The sequence below is a fragment of the Microcebus murinus genome, chromosome 26, assembly GCF_040939455.1.
Source record: "Microcebus murinus isolate Inina chromosome 26, M.murinus_Inina_mat1.0, whole genome shotgun sequence".
In the NCBI taxonomy this organism is placed as follows: Eukaryota; Metazoa; Chordata; class Mammalia; order Primates; family Cheirogaleidae; genus Microcebus; species Microcebus murinus.
In genome coordinates, this window is record NC_134129.1 from 19,240,686 (window position 1) to 19,263,311 (window position 22,626).

At 37.1% G+C, this 22,626-nt stretch overlaps 1 protein-coding gene across 1 annotated transcript in view; it reads left to right on the plus strand.

Moving 5' to 3' along the window:
• Positions 1–9,806, plus strand: part of GABRG1 (gamma-aminobutyric acid type A receptor subunit gamma1) — a 69,983-nt gene extending 60,177 nt beyond the window's left edge. Inside the window, exon 9 of the mRNA XM_012743043.3 lies at positions 9,189–9,806. Within this exon, the coding sequence (XP_012598497.1) occupies positions 9,189–9,458 (270 nt within the window). The 3' untranslated portion in view covers positions 9,459–9,806. The remainder of the gene's footprint in view (positions 1–9,188) is intronic.
• The last annotated feature ends 12,820 nt before the right edge of the window (positions 9,807–22,626 follow it).

The following is a 22,626-nucleotide window of genomic DNA, read 5'->3' on the forward strand; positions in this document are numbered from 1 at the left end:
AATTAACAATTAGACGAGTGCTTTGTCAGACTTTTTCAGAAGCAGGAATTTTTTTTTACGACAAATATTAAAAAGATACTAAATATTTCATATTTTATGAAAACATAAACTATATTTTTGATCGATCTGTTCTTGTAGACACCTACAACTAAGCCAGATCCTCATGGCCTATACCTGGCGTGTAAGTCATTCTTGAGACCAGAGGTAACATGGTCTGGGAAACACTGATTTAAAAGCACATAGTGTTAGGGCCGGGCGTGGTGGCTCATGCCTGTAATCCTAGCACTCTGGGAAGCCAAGTCAGGTGGACTGTTTGAGCTCAGGAGTTCAAGACCAGACTGAGCAAGAGCGAGACCCCGTCTCTACTATAAATAGAAAGAATTTAATTGGCCGACTAAAAATACATAGGAAAAAGTAGCTGGCCATGGTGGCACGTGCCTGTAGTCCCAGCTACTCGGGAGGCTGAGGCAGGAGGATCATCTGAGCCCAGGAGTTTGAGGTTGCTGTGAGCTAGGCTGATGCCATGGCACTCTAGCCCAGGCAACAGAGTGAGACTCTGTCTGAAAAAAAAAATAAATAACAAAAGCACATAGTGTTGAGAAACAGCTGTGTCAATATGGGTCACAGTGGAGCTTCCTTTCAAGTATGAATAATTCATTCATAAAACATATAGACTAATTCTTCCAAAGGAAGTTGGGCAGAGAAGATTTCAGGGAAAGTATGGCTTCATTGTAGTAATTCTTTGAAGAATATAAGTTGCAGTTTTTAAGACAACAAATTAGGAAGAACATTTAAGACACATGAAATCATGTCAGCCGAGTTGAAGTTCACATACGAGAACAAAAATAGACTGGTCTATGCCCCAAATCATGTTGTCCAATATAGAAGACACTGGCCACATGTGGCTAGGTAGGATCGAAATTAATTAAAATTGAACAAAATGTAAAATTCTGTATTTTAGGAGCACTCGTCACATTTCAAGTGCCCAATAGCCCATGGGACTGGTGGCCACCATACTGGCAACATAGATCCAGTAGAACATGACAGAATTCTGTTCTACAGTGTCATTCTAGGAAATAGGAACATTGGGAAAGAAAATAACCCATGTCGAGGAATAAAAAAGTGGTTTGTGATTAGGATGTGCAAAGTCTCTAGCGCCATGCTAAGAATTCAGATTTTTGTCTTGTTAGCACCAGCAGGTCATGCATGTTTTTAAGCAGGATAGTGCATTTTTATCTGTGTTTCTTTTTTAATACTTTTTTAATTGTTGGTGGGGACTACTGCCTGAAGAGTCCTGGGGCACCACAGGGTGTCAGATGGCAAGCGATGGCATGCTCAGTTTTCTCTTCCTCTTTTTATGTAGCCACCAGTCCCACTCCCATGGTAGCTAGTAAATCCACTAACCCATTGATCCATCAGTCCATTAATTCAGGCCATTCCTGAGGGTAGAGCCCCCATGATCCAGTCACTTCTTAAGGGCCCCACCTGTCAATCCTGCCACATTGGGGATTTAGTTTCAACATGAGTCTTGGAGGGGACGGATGTTTAAGCCATAGTGGCAGGCATCACCACACACCATCTAGTTTTGGGATATGTTTGCACCCCATAAAAGAAATTGTACCTAGTAGCAGTCAATCCCCATTACCCGCCTCTTATCACTGTCCACCTCCCTCGCCCTAAGCAAAAACTAGTCTATCTCTATAAAGTTGCTTATATTAGACATTTTGTATAAAGGGAATCACAACATGTGGTCTTCTGTGACTGGCTTTTCAGCTAGCATCGTGTTTTCGAAGTTCATCCATCTATAGCACATTATCAGTATTTCTTTTTTAATGCCCAATAATATTCAATATATGGGTACTGTAGTATTATTGGGAGCAAATTTTGTTATGGCTTAAAACATAAAGTTTAATTCCTTAAATCTTCTGAATTGTATGGGAGTATTTTCTTTTTTTTAAAATTACTTTAATTTTATTTTATCATATTATGTTTTTGAAAGATAATTATGAGTAGCCTAGAGTATATACTTGAGTGGCAAAAGAGGCAGAGAAAATTTCAGAAACTCTCGAAACATTTCAAAAAGTTATATATTACAGAGGCTGAACCAAGGTATTAGGTGAAGATGATGTGTAGGAGGTTTTCTTGTTTCCTGGCTCCCACCCACAGTCCCTTCTCTGCAAAGAAAAGATCTTTCAGCCACCGCCTATCTATTGAATAAACATTTGTCTACCTTGCAGAGTACTAAAATAATGAAAAGCTGTATCAACCCACAGTTTCACCAGTTGTGAAGATTCTTTTTTGTGATGATATTTGGCAAAGCTCCCGGAAGGGATTATAGGATGTTGGTAAAATGTGAAATATAGCAAGAAGGTTACTTAAATAATTGTCAAGGCAGTGGATAGTAGGATGTTTTCAGCAGATAAACCATTTAATACCAGTTCTGACACTGGCAGCCAAAAAAAAAAGACCAAATTAATCATTGAGTAAAAATCATTTAAAAAAAAAACAACTAATTTTAATAATAATATAGGTGTATGGTTAAAACAAATGAGCATACACTCCTCTGAAAAACAAAAAAAAAGGGAAAAAATTAGCAAATAGAAAAATTCATAATTGTGTAAATGAAGAATAAAATTCTCTATCTAGCACCATTAGTCTGAAATCTCCATATTAACCATATTTTAACCATTTTTGATTTTACTTTCCTATGATGATTTTTTTCATTGTACTTCTAATTCTTAGAGTATCACATTTAAAGGTATCTATAACTCTTTTCTACAAGAGATAGAAAAACTACCTCTCCTATTGTTTCCTTCCCATTCTCTCCCTCAATATTTTATCTTACTATTAATATTTATTATATTGGACAATTTTAAAACTATAAATAATACACTTAAATCTCTACTTCTGAATTCATTATTGTAACTGATTCTAATGCCAATGTAAATATCATTTTTTGCAGATAAAACTTTTTTTCTTTTCTTACCTGAAATATTTTATCATCATGTTTCTTCTCATGGTGTAAAAATTTCTTGAGGATCAGCACATTTTCTGTTTTTCAACCTCGTTCATGTCCTCATTACATAATATTCCTATCTTTTATTTCTGAGAACTTCCTTGGCTCTTTGTTCCAATTGAGTTTTATTTTCTTCTCTAAAACTATTGCCAGTGGGATTTCAGACCTCCTAAGTTATCCATCTATTCCAGATTTTCTTTTTATCATATTTTCCATCAAAAGTACTTTTTTTTCCTTTCTAGTGTGAGAAATTTCCCAAAGATTTCATTTTAAGACTTTTTTGCTTTTTTAAAAATTTGCAACAACCTTTTGAATTTCTGAGTAGTCTTATTTTCTAACTTTTTTCAATTTTAGGTCTAATTTTTTTCTTAAATGGATGCGTTATCTCCTAGCATTTCTGAGTGGACTCATTAGAAGGTTTAATGTTCTCTCATGTTTCCTGAATTGTTAGAGCCATGCCATCTTCACTTTTCTCTTTCGTGTTGTTGACTTACCTCAAAAGTTCTTGATGATTGCTCTCCAATAGGTCCTGCAGGCTTGGCATGCTGCAACTGTCAGTTTTCACTGTCATGTGTGTGATTGATTGGGAGGCATGACATCTGATTCGACATACATTCTAAATGATAAATTACAGGGTGATAATGATGCAATACAAGGGCATTCTACCACCAACATCAATTGTCCTAATCTTCTCTAGTGGGAGGTTGGTGGGAGGTTATTACTATTATTTTAGAAGCTATAGAGTTCTACTTATAAGCAAACACCCACCTGTCTGCATCTTCTCTTCTCTGCATGCATAACAGATGTAGTTCACAGAAGCGAAGCTGATCTGGAGATGGTTTAACTGAAACATTGCTTAACTAAAACCATGTTTTCTTTCCATCTTATCACTTCCATTCTTCCTACCTTCAAGCGAGTGTCTCTGGAGCTTTGATAAGAAGAACAGCTTCTTCCACAGTCATGTTTTTATTTCCTGAGCTTTTCTGACATGTGTCTTTCCTTTGGTCTACTTTATCCATTAACCCATCTCCATCTTGCTCTGTGCACTCCAGAAATTTATTGCAAATTCTAATGTGCGGATTGATGATTTCCCATCACCAAGATCCACCTCCTGTCTCTTTTTAACACTGATGTGGTATTTATGATTTTTTTTTTTTTTTTAAGACAGAGTCTCACTCTGTTGCCTGGGCTAGAGTGAGTGCCGTGGCATCAGCCTAGCTCACAGCAACCTCTAACTCCTGGGCTCAAGCGATCCTCCTGCCTCAGCCTCCCAAGTAGCTGGGACTACAGGCATGTGCCACCATGCCCGGCTAATTTTTTCTACATATATTTTTTAGTTGGCCAATTAATTTCTTTCTATTTTTGGTAGGGACAGGTCTCACTCTTGCTCAGGCTGGTTTCGAACTCCTGACCTTGAGCAATCTTCCCACCTCGGTCCCCCAGAGTGCTAGGATTACAGGCGTGAGCCACCACGCCCAGCCAAATTTATGATTTTTGAACATCTCAACTGATACTTAAACAGGATTTTTTAAACAACAGGTGGAGAAAACCAGTGCTTAGATTGGCATTCTTAGGTGCAGCATTTTAAATGGGAAATTAGTGATATTAGTCTGTATTTTATAATAATAATAAAACCGTCTAATAATATTGGCTATTCATATCACTAATATTTAATAATTTTAATGATATCATGTATAAATAGTAATTAGATAAGTGCATACCTGTATAAATATAATGCATATATAAATGATGATTTATTTACCACTTAATATTTATTTGACAATAGTATATCTTGATGCTTAAAATATATTTTACATATTTAACTATATTACTAATATATAAATAATATTGTTTTTTATATAGAACTAGATAAGGATATATCTTCAATAGTGAAAATGGGATGGATTTTTCACAATTTAAGTTCAGCTACATTCTTGGTGATTTTTGAAGTAATAAAAAAGTTGTATTCTCTAGACTATTTCATTTAGGGTAGAAGACTGTCCTAACGGTCCTGTGTTGTTTCTTTTTATATTGCTTGAACTGATTTATTTTTATTTTTTCCATGTTTGCCTTTGGGCGGAGGGCCTGCAAAGTCTATACTCGAGAAATTTGAAGATGGGCAGTGTAGTTGCACTTTAGATGAATAAAGTTTGGGACGTATGTATTTTTCTGGTTAATCTTTCAATGGTTTCCAGGTCAGAAATCCATGTGTCAGCAGCATTTTATTTTATTGATATACTGTGTCAAAATTTTGGCTATTTTTCTCAGCCCGTATAAAAAGTCCATGTCTGTTTAACTTTCATCGTTTGTTGGAGTGTAGTTTCTTTCGACTTAAGAATTTGTTTTTTGGAGTGAGGGGGTGGGAGAAGCAAGAAACTGGAAAATTGTCAATTTAGAGTGTCACTGCAGTAGAAGCCCTCCAAGGCAATTGATCACCAGAGATTAGTCCACTTCTTAAAATGAACCACTTGCAGTTTTTTCCCCATTTTGTGCACTTTAATATTTAATCATCCTTCTCATGCACAATTGATATCCTTTGATGAACACATGATATGTCTATTTGTGGCCATGCTGAGTGATATATACGGAATGTGTTTCCTAAAAGATAACCTCAGAATTGCCAACGAACAAACATTTATGCCAATCATTTTTCATTCTGTTTAGCGTAAGAACATATGCTGTTGGAGTATGAAGTGACGAGGAAACGCATGCCAATTTGTCTCATATTTTAAACATAATTTTAGTGCTCTATTAAAATTTAGGAGTCCAGTCAACTATCCTCAAATGTCATCCTCAAAACACTGTCATTAACATTTAATACCATACTGCCTCTGCTTTTTATGATATAGCCAGGCAAGTGCAGTCATGAATTTATTTGTGTTTAGGGCATTGCTCCTTATCTTTAAGCTGCACATTTTGTCTCTAATACAAATATTTTGACCTGCACGATGCTTTTATCTTTTCTCAAAAATAGCACTAAATGTGATTATTTGCTTCTGTTTGCATCTATTAAATGTTTTAATATTTAGTGACTTAGATGCTATGTTTCTTTTTAAAGAGACTCATAAAATGGGTTTGAATGTAGATTTGAATTTTAAGTCATTCTTATTTTATGTGCTCAATTTTTAAAGTATTTTCCATAAAACATTTAATTTTCATGGCTTTGAGATTTATTTACTTCAAAATTGAGGATCAGAACATTTTATAAACATTTACATTAGAAAGAATTTAAGATCAGGTTAAAATAATTTTTAATAAACTCAGCATTGGATTCAATATTTAGACAATGAAACCACTGATTATAATAAGTTGCAAGATTCACATCTTAAGATAATCTTGAGGCCAGACGCAGTGGCTCATGCCTATAATCCTAGCACTCTGGGAGGCCTAGGCAGGAGATTGCTCAAGGTCAGGAGTTCGAAACCAGCCTGAGCAAGAGCGAGACCCCGTCTCTACTAAAAATACAAAGAAATTAATTGGCCAACTAAAAATATATAGAAACAGCCGGGCGTGGTGGCACATGCCTGTAGTCCCAGCTACTCGGGAGGCTGAGGCAGGAGGATCGCTTAAGCCCAGGAATTTGAGGTTGCTGTGAACGAGGCTGACGCCACGGCACTCACTCTAGCCTGGGCAACAGAGTGAGACTCTGTCTCAAAAAAAAAAAAAAAAAGATAACCTTGAAATACGCAGAAGTTCTGAAAGATCAAGAATTACAAACACTGCAATCTTCATTACTATCTTACTTGCCATTTTACTCAAGCATTCATTAATTTTTGAGTAAAATTTTTGATAATTTCCAGGCTTTCATTCTTGTTGCCATGATTATGGTTTGTGTGTTTATTTTAGCATGCATTTTATAATCAATTGTGATATGTCCTGATCAGCAATCAGCAGTAACAGTTGCACCAAGGACAATAAATATTACCTATTGGCAGCTGAATATGTGGTATATGTCAAATATTTTGCTTAGTGCTTCGTGTGCATCATCTAATTTAATCTTCGAAAAGATCTACAGTGCTATCGTGATTTTTGTATAGCAGAAGAGCAGTCAGGTTTCCTGTTCAACCTTATTCTCACTCTACTCTGCCAGGCAAAGCTAGAAATTCAGCCCAAGTTTGTCTGACTCTGCAGTGCTTGCCTTAGTGTTCCATGGTATTCTGGCTCTGCCTGATTTATCGTACTTTCAAAAATTATTCTTGGCCGGGCGCGGTGGCTCACGCCTGTAATCCTAGCACTCTAGGAGGCCAAGGCAGGAGGATCACTCAAGGTGAGGAGTTTGAAACCAACCTGAGCAAGAGTGAGACCTCATCTCTACTAAACAAATAGAAAGAAATTAATTGGCCTACTAAAAATGGCTAGAAAAAATGAGCCGGGCACGGTGGCGCATGCCTGTAGTCCCAGCTACTTGGGAGGCTGAGGAAGGAGGATGGCTTGAGCCCAGGAGTTTGAGGTTGCTGTGAGCTAGGCTGACGCCACGGCACTCTAGCCCGGGCAACAGAGTGAGACTCTAACTCAAAAAAAAAAAAAATTATTATTATTATTTAAATATTATTCAGAACCTAGTATCAAAAACATTAATTTGACATGTGTTCCAAATAACCCTGATAATAATAGTAGCTACTGTTACTAGGCAAGACGGTGTACTGATCATTTTACGTAAGTTATGGGATATACCCTTCACAGCTGTCACAGAATTAAGTGCTAATATAATTGCAGCTCTAAAAATAGCTCCATGGGCAAAAATGATTAGAGATTTGAACACTAATTAATTGTTCCCAAACCTGAGTTTTGAAGTCCTGCAATGTCCTTTCTCCCCAATAGGATGCCTTTCACTTACCCACTATTACAAACCCGAAATACTTTTTGTCTATTAATAGCTTCTCAAACCTTTTACATTATCAAAATGTCTTGTTTGCTGTTTATTCTGATTTTCCTAAAATAAATAACATAACATATAATAGCAAACAGATATACTTATAGCGTTATAAATGTTTTAGTATAAAATATCACAGAAATATACTGTTCATTCCAGCCGGGCACAGTGGCTCACGCCTGTAATCCTAAAACTCTGGGAGCCCAAGGTGGGAGGATTGCTCAAGGTCAGGAGTTCGAGACCAGCCTGAGCAAGAGTGAGACCTCATCTCTACTAAAAATTAGAAAGAAATTAGTTGGACAACTAAAAATATACAGAAAAAGTTAGCTGGGCATGGTGGTGCATGCCTGTCGTCCCAGCTACTCGGGAGGAGGCTGAGGCAGGAGGATCGCTCGAGCCCAGGAGTTTGAGGTTGCTGTGAGCTAGGCTGACGCCACAGCACTCTAGCCCAGGCAACAGAGCAAGACTCTGTCTATATAAAAAAAAAATACTGTTCATTCTTTTTAGAATTATATTATTTTGTTTATGGTATTTTGGTAGATGAACTTTCTAAAGGTATAAAATATATTTTATATTTCAGAGGAATTTATTTTCTGTATAATTTTTGGAATGTAAAAAAAGTGTTATGTTAGGAAGTGAATTATAATCTATAATCATGTTAAAATTATAAATACTTGATTTCTGTGGAAACTGAAATCATTTTCATTGCATATGAGCCTTCTAGAGTTTGCCTGGAGGGGGGGAGAATTGATCTTTTTTTCTTTCTTTCTTTCTTTTTTTTATTTAGGCATATTATGGGGGTACAGATTTTAAAGTTTCAATAAATGCCCTTTCCCCCCTCCCCTCCACAAGTCTGAGTCTCCATCATGACCATCCCCCAGACGGTGCACCTCTCACTCATTATGTGTGTATATACCCGCCCCCTCCCCCCTCCCACTTGCCCAATACCCTATTACTGTAGTACCTATGTGTCCACTTAGGTGCTGCTCAGTTAATACCAGTTTGCTGGTGAGTACATGTGGTGCTTGTTTTTCCATTCTTGGGATACTTCACTTAATAGAATGGGTTCCAGCTCTAGCCAGGAAAATACAAGAGGTGCTGTATCACCATTGTTTCTTAGAGCTGAATAGTGCTCCATGGTGTACATACGACGAGAAACACCGCCAGACAGAGTGTCTCTGCAGAAAAGACATATTCTAGCAGAAATTAGAAGAAAGAAGCAAGAAATTGATCTTTCTTTATGCTACTTTTTTTTTTTTTTTTTTTTTGTCTCAAAAACTCTCTTATTGTTCCATTCAGACGTCCTCTGGCCTGCATCCCGGGTCCACTCTGATTCCGATGAGCAGCATTTCTGTGCCGCAGGGCGACGGGGATTATGGGTACCAGTGTCTGGAGGGCAAAGACTGTACCAGCTTCTTCTGTTGCTTTGAAGACTGCAGAACAGGGTCGTGGCGGGAAGGAAGGATACACATCCGCATTGCCAAAATCGACTCTTATTCCAGGATATTTTTTCCAACGGCTTTCGCCCTGTTCAATCTGGTCTACTGGGTTGGCTACCTTTACTTATAATTTCCACTTGGTGGGCAAAAATCGTTAAGTGTGACTAAACCCAATGTTAATCTTTTATAAGATGACGTTTAAAAATTTAAAATGCAGAGAGAATCCAATGGTTAAAATGTGAATAGTATTGCAGTTATTTTTAAGACCTTCATGGGTAAATAAATTAGCAGCTTTCAGGTTAATTGACATGAAACTGGTACAAAATCCAGTATATTAAAATACGATGATATATATTTACTTTAGTTTTCTTTACTTAGATCCTATTGTGAGTTTGAATTTGTAATTTCTATGATTCATATTTTAAAGATGGGATGATTTTAACATATATTTCGTTTAAGTATAATCTATCATCTGTCATGTGAGACCAATGTTTAATATTTATGTAGTAATTTTTTACCTAGAAAAGATTGTTAATTTGATTTTTTTTTTTTTTTTTTTGCTTTTGATTAGTATGCCCCATTTGGAATACAGTTAGTTAAAAACATAATGCCATGATTTTCTTGGTTTTTATTTCCAAGATGTTTTACTCCCAAGAAGAAATTGATATATTTTTTAATTATAAGTTATAGAAGACTTATGAAAAGGCCAATTTTACCTGTCTTTTAATCCAGTCCATTTCCTGACACAATATTAAATAGAACTCTAGTGACGTTTACTTTGGTGATTTGTAAACTTGATGGAAAACACCAAAGTCATTTTCTTTTTAAATAGATGGGTGAAAAAAAATCAAGAAAATTGTTAGGTTGAACCATTTTATTCTCCGCCCATAGCATTTATAAAGTATGAAGAGGTTAACACTGAAATGTTAAAATTTGTCAACACAAATTAAATGCAGAGATAAATTATTATTTTTTTCTTTATGTTCTACAAGATTGTGACAGTCTATAAATTAACAAAAACACTGAGAAACAGTGTTGTATTTACTCATGGAGTGAAAGAATTATTACCTGGCAAACTGAGTTGCAGGTCATGTTGAGAATATGGTCTTAACTATGGACTATTCATATGTTTTAGGCTGGTAATATCTGAGGGACAGTTTTAGGCCTCTGTCACTTATTGCTTCTTCCAGTTTCAAAGTTCTAAACCTCGTCAGTTTTTATTTTTAATTTTTTTTTTATTTATTCATTTTTTTTTTTTTTTAGAGATGAGGTCTTTCTCTGTTGCCCAGGCTGGGTTTCAGTGGCTCAACCTTAGCTCACTGCAGACTCAAACTCGTGGGCAAAAGTGATCCTCCATCCTTAGTCTCCTGGATAGCTGGGACTACCAGTGTGTGCCAACAAGTCTGGCCAATTTTCTTTTTTCTTCTTCTTCTTTTTTAAGAGAAGGAGTCTCACTCTGCTGCTCAGGCATGATCAGAACTCACTGGTAACTTTGAACTCCTGGCTGCAGGCAATCCTCCTGTGTCAGTCTCCTGAGTAGCTGAGACCACAGGCAGGAGCCGCCGTGCTCAGCCCAGTCAGATGAACAACAACACTATAAATCGTTATAATATTCTTTTTCTCTACAAAATGGGGGAAGCCTCAAAAATCATGTTAATGGTGGAGTTTTTTTCAGAGGCATCTTTAATGAACAAGAGCGTTGGGAGAGCTCTCCAAATTCTTAGAGACAGGAGTAAAGTCCAAATAAACTCTCACTGTAGATAAAGCCTATCAGTTAATAGTTTTTTAAATGTCTGGTTTTTTTTGTTGTTAAGGAGAAAGTTAAATGTAGCCTTCAGTCCTGATAGTCCTGTGAGTAGTTTGACATATCAGTTGTTTATAGGAACTCCATATTCATGACCTAATTTTTGGAGAATCACCAAGATCGGCTTGAGGATAACCTTTAAAATGTATTTCCATTGCCAAGAGCAATTATAGTGATGAAGAATTTTATGATCAAGGCCTGTCTTGAGGGTTGAGAAGGAAGCTATCACCTGTGCATTTTGATATTCTAGTTTTAATGGGATAATTATCCCACACGGTTAGCAAATACCTGAGTGAGGCTCCGACGTGGTTATATGTCTGCTTTTGGAATATGTAGGGCTGTTTTTGTTGTGATTTATAGATAGTTTACCGTGTGTTTCCAGTTAAATCTGACTTTTTTTTTTTGTCACTTTGTCTATAAACTTCTGAAAAACGTAAACACGAATTGAACAATAATGCCCAATATCCACCGACACTGCTTTTTATTGAATGGAGAGCCAAATGAAACTTTGGCCATGTATATATTCATTTTCAGGTTATTCACGCATTGATTTTTATAATATTGCGCATTGATGGATATTCTCAAGGTGAACATTCATTTAGAGGAAAATTTAAAAAAATAACATACTCGTGAAGAATAAAAGACAGCTAAAACGTGGCGTGGCTATTTCCGTGTCTTAAACCTATATCCTGGTCTTTATCACAAGGCAGGGGACTCTTTCCAGTGTAACTGAGCATGACTTTAAAAAAAAAAAAAAAGGTACTTAAAAATGCTTGATATAAATAGCCTTGATTTTATCATTGGTGTTTCATTAACTTGGCTTTAAATGTTGACAATATTTCCAAGTGGAAATAAACTTGATAAAAATATGAAAGATGTTTTTCTATAAACATTCCTTATACATGCCATTAAAACAAGCACTTGGTTTTCAAAGCAAGTGGTATTTTGAGCAGCTTTATTTAAGTATACAGATCAGAAAGAGCAGTGTAGAAATCTTATTAATTTCTAAAAATAAGAATGAAAAGGTAAAAATGCACCAAGCTTTTTTTTTTTTTTAAGAAATCAAATAGAGCTTATTTTCAAAGGGGATGTACTAAACTACTTGTTCCTCTCTTCTTTCAAGTATTAGGCTTAACCATCTTGAGGAATAATTTTTTTTTTAAAAAAAAAATCCTCCTCTTTCTCCAGGTGAATTATGTTTTAATTTATTGGATTCACCAGGACTTGAATTTCCTGGATGCTTTAAATGTTTTTTTAACACTAACAGACCAAAAAAAGTGGATATAAACTAGAGCAGAAGGATTTCGGAGCAGCTGAAAAAATATTAATTTACATATAGACTCTTTCTCTAAATATCTGACCAGGGTCTTGAGGTTCTGAGAAGGAGAAGAGTGGTGGGAATAATTTTATTCTCTTGGATTTGTGGTAATATTTTATTTATCCTTGAATTGCATGGACCAAATTAGGCTCGCTTGAAAGTAATTCCTATAATGCCAAGTGGTTTCCAAGAAAAAGAAAAAAAAGTGCATAGATGACCTGAGTATTCAGTAAGGAAGGGGGAAATTCCTCCAGTAAATCTAACTAAATATAAAGTTTTGATGCAAGTAAGAGTGAGACAATTGGTTGGGTGCATTTTAAGTTAAAGACAGATTTCATTAAGAGTTTGTGAAACTGACCAACTTCAGATCAAAGCACAGTAAATGTGTGTAAATATAAAGGCAATCATTTTCTTTTCCATTTGTGTTCCCATATTCTAGCATTAATATATCATCATAAAATAGACCATATTTTTCCTAAAGAACAAGAATAAAATTGATGGCTGCATTCTTGCCAAATGATTCAGCATCAGAAAGAAGGGCTGATAATACACACCAAGGATCCCATATTGGTAAATATGAAGTGTATCCCAAGTCAATATGTTGTGACAAAATACCCAGTGTACTTTGATTATACAACAGAAGAGCTTTAGAGATAAGAAGATTTTTTGGTAAAATTGAAATTAATAACCGGTAATTAAATAAACGTGACAAATGAGTAAATACACACATAAAATTATCAAAGTTCTATGCCAGTGCCTACTTTCATTCTTGCAAAATTTCCCGCAAGACGCCACGCTCAAAATTATTTAATTGGTCTTAACACTAGGTTTGAAGTGATACAATGACTTAGCATTTATCTCACTAGACACATTTTGAAAATAATTTCTAACCGAGCGATTTTTCTTTACATTATCAAATTTACTCAGCTTCTCATTATCATACCATATGAGCTTAGACATGCTAGACATGCTTGGTATTATGTTTTTGTTGATCATTCTTTGCTGTTTTTGTTTGTTTGTTTGTTGTTGTTTTGTGTTTTTTTTTTACTGCTAAGGAGGCCTTGGCAAGCCTCTGTGCAGTTACTAAAGCTATTACCAAGTATTTGTCAAAGACATTCCAAATGCAGTTTCCAAACACCATTGGCCACATGACTCCAGTTATCATAGGGTCAGGTCAGTTCTGCCCTTTCGTGTTTGCATTTTGGAAACAAGGTGACCTAATTCAAATATTTATGCAGTGCTTTCTATGTACAAGGTACTGTTCTGGATACCATAGGGAATGTAAAGATGAATTCTCACAGAATGTATAATTGAGTCAGATAGGAGGAATAATTATAAAATTTAAGAGAGGGAGGGTAACTCTGGGAAGATTTCGTGGAGAATATGTGTATGTAGACGGGAGTCTGAGGATTCGATAGGTGAGGGAATCAGAGATCACAATTTCCAGTTGGGTGGACCGCTTTAATAATCAGAAGCAGCCAATCTGTGAGCAATAGATAAATTGGAAAAAAAAAAGAAAGAAAATTATACGAAAAATTTTTTGATATTATTTTTTAAAAATTTTTTAAAAAATGAAAAAATAAACAGAAGCCCTGGCAAAAATAAAAACGCCACTTTCATTCAAAGACAATCAAAGGTGACGTTAGAGAGCTAGACCGAGAGGCAAGAATATGAAATTCAGGTGATAGTATAAATTCATGAAGCATTCACAGAAATACTTGAGTACAAAGGCGCCATTAACAAAACTGCAGGAGTTTCATCTCATTGGAGTGTGATGTTTGCAGTGAGACAAGCCAGTTGGGAAGCTACTATAATACAGGAGGCTGAGAGAGGGTAAAGATCAATACTCAGATAACAGAGGTCTTTAGTGGAGAGGGAGGCAAGAGAGCCCCGAATAAGAAATAAAGCTTTATCAAGCAATATACCTGAGAGACAAGGTGTGCTGGGCACCGGGAGTCCTGTATTATTGAATAATACTTGTTTGTGTGTGAACAGAAGCTAAAACACTACTTGTGAATGTATTTCAATGTCATTTGCTGCTGTATTTTCATCAAATGCTTATTTTGTCCATTGATCTGTTTTTCCCACATAAAAGATATATGAAAAAAGATAACCTCTGAAGTGTAAATCAGAAGGTAGTCTATCCAGATTATCATTTTTAAAAAAAAAAACAAAAACCTGTTCCTTATTAAAAGAGCTTTCTCTTCAAATAGAGTCTTCTAGCTTTCTGAGGAATGAAAAAAAAGTGTGTGTGTGTGTATATATATATATATGTATATAGACAAGGAGAGTAAGAGAGAACTGTGAATATAAATAGTTCATTATAGGATCAAACAAATCCAGGAAATTGATTTCCAATCATCAAACAATTTTTGGAATATTTGTCTCAGAATAAGAGAATTTTTATTGTTAGACAATGGAATGTACCTGGACTCTTTGAATCTGTGAATAGTAAAGACTACGATAGCTGGAATGCAGTTGAGCAAAAAGGGCTAATTAATGGACTTTTGAGACATGACTTACCTGGATGGGAATACTTTGGGTCTCGATAATTCACCGAAATAACTGTCATTTGTGTCCACCAAGTGTACATAGTTACTTTGCATAACAAAGTTTTATGGCTTGTGAGTGTAACAGCTTTAGCCTCACCATAGCATTTGCAACTGTGTGGCACCTTGCAAAGTATTCTGTACTTTCGTGAACTGTGTCCAAAATAAACCCAGTGACTTGCTATGAAATAAAGAGTGACATTCTCTTAAACTGTGTCTTTTTGGGTCATTTTTATACAGATGTGTCCCTTTACTCTTTCAGTGTGTACGATCATGACTTTAGAATTGAAGTTAATTTCTGACCCATGTCCATTCACATTTTTCCAATTAAGAAAGTTCATTGAAGATTTCCTCCTCGATAGAGAACTTTGAAAAGGAATTTAACCACAAAAGTCAACGTAACTATAATTAATGTTTGCACGTGATTTTTTGCTGCTTAAGACTGTGATTTTTCTGGATTATTCTGGCCATTTGTGACTTTTTTACCCTAATCTGAACTGCAAATACCCTTCCTAAGGTATTCCAGTGAGAGCCACACATATTTATTTAGGATTAATGCTCACACCATTCCAAATATCCCATGTTACAAAAGAGTTCTATTCCACTTGCAGAAACAGTCACTGGAGGAAGAGTAAAAGCCAGAAAACCAGGAAAGGTGGCATCTTCCGCTTCACCCTTCTTTTAGGGGACTGACATATATTTTCCTAGTTTAAGAATTAAATTTAGTAATGTACATGCTCTGCTCAGAGCATTTAAAAGTAATATGTTCTGGACAAGGCCCCTGTTGCCTTGAGGCATAACAAAAACAAGGTGCTGCCTAGAGGCATAACAAAGGACCTGAGTTGCAAGTAGGCAAACTGAGCTGCCCCACCCCACGGCATTGGGGGTCTGGAGGCCACATGATAAACACCCCATAAGATGGCTGGTTAGTCAATCACGGGTAAGACCCCTCAAGGGATGGGCGACCTAAGCCAGGCACAGCCGCCAGGGTTCAGCCGAAGATCTTAGGGGGTCACCCTAAGAGAAGCTGGGGATGAGAAATGCCCCCTGTGGCTGCCTTGCCTGTCCTTGCTAATCTCGGTCCATGATCTATGCCTGGAACCTAGAGCAACCACCTGTAGATTCCGAGTCAGGGGACATCTGCTTCCCTAAGGCTATTCCGGAATTTATAGCCATTGCTGCAATACCTGGGTGGTTACGTACAAAGAACTAACTTTAATTTTTTAGAGTATAAAAGTAAAACTGACCTGATGTATTACTACTCGAGTCAACTGTATGTGTGTCCGCATTTTTCTTTGTGTTCTGCATTTGTGTTTTGTGTTCTGTGTTCATCCTCCGTCCTGTAAACGGACCACGACACCCCTAGTCCTTCCTTCCCTGTCCCCACAGCACGGTATTAAAAAAAAGTAAAGTTTGTGATACTTTTTCAGGCCCGAAATATCAGATACGCTGTTATCATAAAAGGTTGGGCAGAACGGGTGAATCACAGTATCTTAAGCACCTGCTATGTGTCTGGAACTTTCAATTCTTGATACGTTAATAATTTAGTCTTTATTTACTTATTTTTATTTTTAGTAGAGACGGGGATCTCTCTCTTGCTCAGGCTGGTCTCGAACTCCTGACCTTGAGCAATGCGCCCGCCTCGGCCTCCCAGAGTGCTGGGATGACAGGCGTGAGCCACCAGCGCCTGGCCGTAATTGAGTCTTCAAAGCAAAGAGTTCTGTATCACAGATGGGAAAACTGAGGCCGCATAGAGCACATACATTCTCAAAGCCCATACACCTGTAACCGTAAAATTAAATTTAGGTACTTTTAAGCTGAAAAGACCCTCCTCTTTTGATCATGCAGCACTACCCTAACTGCAAAGTGATTCTTCTTCTTCCAACACTGGAGCACGTTTCCTTTGCAAAAGAGAAGCAAAGGCCTAAAAAAAAAAAAAAAAAAAAACAAACAAAAAAAAAACAGCCCACTCCCTTCTGTTTGGATCACAAAAACACTGTATTATTCAGTAATAGCATAATAGCATCCTCTTTCTTGTCCCTTGCAAGTTATTTCCCAAGCGGATTTTATTTCAGCTGAAACATTTTAAACCTATCCTAAACATGCCTCACAAAAGTACTCCTGACATCCCAATCAAAATATAGAGAATTGACTTTTTGAAAAACGGGCTGGCAAACTGTGGTCACCGCAGCAGTCATTGGGACCGGGCCACCTCGCTCATGTACATGTTGTCCATGGCTGCACGTTTGCATAAATGGCAGAACTAAGCAGGTGCGACTGAAATCAAAGGGCCTGTGAATCCTATTTATTCTCTGGCACTTTACAGAAAAAAAAAAAAAAAAAAAGTTTTCCAATTCCTGTTTTTGAAGAACTTTACTGTGCTAATTAAAAAGAATCACATTTTAAGAGTGCATTTGCTTAATCCTTTTTTTTTGTTTGTTTTTTTGAATTTTAACTTTAAAAGGAAGAGGGCCTTGGTTGAAGAGAAGTTTTGTATGAAGTATTGCAATTAATTGCTTTCCACTGTACTTCCTACTCTTAACTTCTCTCAAAGAGATGTTAATCAAAGCTATGCCCTCTTTTTTTAGAATCTGTGAAAAATGATAATAAATCTCTTTCATTAAGGAAAATATGTCCTTCTTCATAATTATTTCAATACTATTTGAAGAAGATAAAGTAGGTTAATCTAGAGAGAAGATTGTTGTCACCGCTCAAGCTGACACAAGATGCGTTAAGTAAAAGAAAAGTGATAAATGCAAATATTAAAGTAATTTTAACGATTTTTCCCCTTGAGGCAGCATAAAGCATGTTTTCTCATTAAAATTGTTTGTGTCAATATAAAATCTTGCTTTTAACAACATTTTTTTCTTTTTTGCAGCACTGACATTCAAGCAGCCCTTATGAATAATTTCATTTTCAGAATAAATATTTAATTCACCTAGCACATTACTCATGTGCTTTGCACATTTAAATACGTGCATTTCAATTATTAAAATTTATATTTAAAATAGTCACAGCAAGTATTTTGCTGGAAATTCTGACAAAACGTTTATTCTGAATAAAATAGGAGAACTTCTTTAAGATATGACAGTACCATGAAGTAAGTACATTTAGGCATGATACAGTCAACATTTGCCACAAATCAAATATCTGAATATGGATTCAAGTCCCTGCTAAAATCTTTTTACATTCATACTAAAAAGTAGATTTTTCCATTTTTTAATTTATTTTTGACTGCATAACCTTTGAATCGTCGTGCTAAAATTTCAATTTGTCTTATTGGCTTGCCTTTTGAAAAGATTACCATAATAGTAAAAAGTTGAAACTTTGCAAATCTCTTACATCTACATTAATAACGAATAGTTCGCATAGTGTTTTACTGTGCCATCGTTTCTCTCTGGCCATTGTCAAATCCTATGGAACAAGAGGGACTGACATGGAACAAGAGGGACTGACATTGAACAATCCATCTGACAAACAAGAAGCCAGAGAGCAGAGAGCTTGGGTGACCTACAAGCATGACACATGTTGGGCTCAAGTGTTCCGCTTATAAATTCTGTGTTTACAACATAAACCCCAGGTCTTAAGGCATATTATAAAAAAATTTGAACCATTCACACTGCATGCATAATCTCCTCCATCTTCTTTGGTGTTATCTTTTTAAGGATGAGTGAGAAAGGTGCTGTTAATGTGGATTTCATGGCTCCAGAAGAAGAATAGAATGCTCAAATCTTGTTTTCGGTTTTTTGTTTGTTTGTTTTGAGACTGGGTCTCTCTCTGTTGCCTGGGCTAGAGTGCAGTGGGGTCATCATAGCTCACAGCAACCTCAAACTCCTGCCTCAGCCTCCCTAGTAGCTGGGACTACAGGTGAATGCCACCACTCTGTTTTCACTAGGGACAGGTCTCGCTCTTGCTCAGGCTGGTCTCGAACTCCTGACCTCAAGCGATCCTCCTGCCTCGGCCTCCCAGAGTGCTAGGGTTACAGGTGTGAGCCGCCGCGCCCGGCCGAAATCCTGGAATTTGAGGAGGACGCACTGTACACAAAGTCCAGGAAGGAGTTAGGAAAAGCCCCCCAAGGATCTTCCAGAATCCTGAAGCTAATTACTGCAGGAGGAGCTGAGGATAGGGGACCCGAGGGGAGGGAGCAGAGACAGAGAGCTGTAGAGACATAGCTGTGGGCAAATGGATACCTGACAGCTAGCGTGGCCTTCCTCTGCTAGAGGACATAGGTAGTGTGGGGTAGTCCTGCCGGAGGGGACCCGTGGAGCAACCATCCCCAGTGACAGCACTACTTCTCTTCCTTGCTGTGTCCCTTTGGGAGCTCCCCGCTGCCAGACTCTAACTGGAGGCCAGAGCGGATCGGGGTGTTGATCTCTCACGTACAGGTCAGTTTCCCGGGTCGCAAAGCAAGAGCAGAAGGGTGAAGGGAAGCTTTGCAGGGGAACATGGAAATACTCTGGGCGGTGTTTGAAGACATTGTTGGGAATCCAGAACTGATTAAAGTTAGCATGCTTTATGGCCACACACTTGCCTTCTTCCTACCCGAAAACCCCAGAGTGGCGGCAAGCCCCTGGCCACCCTGAGCTCTCTGCCTCCCATCGCAGGGCTGGAAACCAAGGCAGGGCCAGGAAGCCCGGCAAGCCTGACCCGTGCATCAGAGAAGACCGTTCTTCGTCCATCCAGCTCCGCTATCTCTGTTGCTGGCCAGTAACATTTTTGCCACATTCGTGCAGTACATTTCTAGACATGTGCGTTCCAAGGGCCAAAAGCAAATTTTCTAGATTCCTTAAATTGACTTTTGTTGCCAAAATTCCCCTTAATATGTTTTTTTTACCTTTGTCTCCATTGTATACCTTTTTTTTTGTTTTGTTTTTTTGTTTGTTTTTTTTGATCAGGGAAAGAAAAGCTGGGCCAGGAGAAAATTGGGGTGTTTCTGGCTCTTTTTTTTTTCTTGATGAGATTACAGCAATGAATATGGCATGCTTTCTGATGTGGCATAGTTTAAGAATCAAATGAGAAAATAAACAATAAGCAGGAGAACACAAACAATCTGATATGCACTATTTTGAAAAAACTAAATTGAGGGGGCATTGAGGTGAACTTAATCCAGGCTTAGCTGATCAAAAGCTACACTGAGATGTAAAAGATTAACAAATATAAACGATTATTAGGAGTTAACCTAATAACTTGCTTTTTTTTTTAAATTTTCTTTTTATTTTAGCCTATTATGGGGGTACAAATGTTAAGTGTTACTCGAGGGGGGAGGAGGGGGCATGGGCAATATACGTAACCTAATAACTTTCATTGAAGCAATAGCCTGGTGGTAAGCAAGAGAATATTCTGGAGTATAAGAAGTCTGATGATTTTCATTTTAATTATTTTTTTCTCCTCTCTTCAATGTGTCATTAAACATATTAACATTTGAGCATTTTGCAATATTTGATACAAAAGATTCCTTTAAAACTATATTTACCTTAGCAAAGGACTCTATGTTCCCTAAATTCTTGAATTCTTGACAGTAGTCATTACCCAGGATCACTACCCACCCTCTGAGACTTTCTGGACACCTCTTGGCCAGTCCTCACCAGGGCATGCTTAGCAAAGTCCACACATTGTGTTTAAGCACTTATTTAAGGAATATGAATGGATTGGTACGCTGTAATTTTCTTGTCTATCTATACAAAATGAAGTCTTGAGGGAAGGAACTGATCTCACAAGAAATTGTAAAAATTGTTTGAAATTGCATTACTTATCTGCTGGCTTGTTTTATATTTATGGATGCTGGGTCAAACAATGCAGGCAGATCATTTCTTCAATGGGCACGTTTTGCTCCCCCCTGTATTCACACTTCAGTGAATACTGTCCTACACCCCATATATATCACGGAAGATAAATGCAGAGTGTCCCTTCTCATTTTCACTTGTGTCTTGACACTAAGATGGAAAGTTGGGTGCATTTCATGAGACAGTGTATGGAAAGTTCTAGAATTAATAAGATGACCATGCATTTCAGCTTAAATCGGATACAATTAATTCCTCACTTTGGTGTATATTTGTTCGCTTTTTCTTACGGACAAATACACACACACACCCTCCCCCACTGCCAAGTGAGAGAACAATCATTACTTGTTATAAATTGGAGTAAGACAATAGGTACTGCGTTTTTTACTATGTGCCCAGAATTATTTACAAAAGCACAATCAAGGATGGATCAAAACGTATTGATACTATCGACTGCTCCTGCAATTGAACGTTTACTACATGAGCACACCATGGTTAGTTCAACTCCCGTTTGGCCACCTTTGGCGCATAACTGCAATGTAGGAAATTGAGGGTCACGCTGAAATAACTAGAGTGGGAATAAAAGACATGTTTTTCCATGAGGACTTGTGAGTGAGAATAACTTTTGACAATGAAAAACGGAGGGGAGATCAAAGATAATATGACAATAAGAAAAAGTAACAACAGCGACTGCACAATATGTACCTGGCATTGTCCTAGTAACTTTATTCATGGTAACTAGTTTAATCCTTACAAGATCCGTTAGAAGGAGCTACTATTATTATCTGCAATTTATGTAGGAGAAAGCTGAGGCAAAAAGTGGTTGAAATACTTACCCCAGGACAGAGAGAGAGTGAGGATTAAACCCAGGCCTGCCAGCCTAAGAGACTGTTCACACGAGCACACCATCAAACTCCTTCTCTACAAGTCCTGGCTCTACACACTCAGCCTACGCCCTAAAGCATTACAACTGGCATTGGAGCATAAACTCAGCAGAACACGCGTGTCCAGTATGGGATTAAAGACGGAAGATTTAATTACGTGTCTGCCAAATTGGAGAAACGAGATTATTTGCTTTAATCCATATAACTTTGGAAAACCAAAGGCTACAGCTTAAATATCCTAGCACAAGATTCAGGGATGAAGAGGGGGAAAAAAAAATAGGCAATCTCTAAATGGAATTTTACAGAGTCAATGTTTTTAATTCTCTTATTAATTAAAATTATCTCCACAAGAATACAGTAATCTTTTATATATCCCAAAGAATTGAAAGCATGAATATTTGCACGTGATATTCATTGCAGTATTATTCACAATATCCAAGAGGTGGAAGCAACCCAAATGTCCATCATGAGATGAATGGATAAAGAAAATGTGGCAGATACATGCAATGGAATGTTACTCAGCCTTCAAAAATAAAGAAATCCTGTAGCATGCTATAACGTGCATGATCTTGCTGTGCTAAGTGAAGTAAACCAGTCACAAAAAGACAAATACTACATGATTCCACTTATATAGGTATTTAAAGTAGTTAAACACACAGACAGAAAGTAGAACTGTGGTTGCCAGAGACCGGGGAAAAGGGAATATGGAGAGTTGGTCAATGAACAAAAAGTTTCTGTTTTCAAGATGAAAAAGTTCTAGATCCCTGTTGCACAATAAATGTGAATATAGTTAACAGTACTGAATGGTATATTTAAAAACGGTTAATACGATAACTTCTGTGTTTTTACCAGAATTAGTATATATGTCAGATAGATAACTCCTTTGCAGACTGGATATAGATGCATGAAATCATGAACTGTCATTATGGTTATAAAACATACCGGCCTTGTTACATAGTAAGA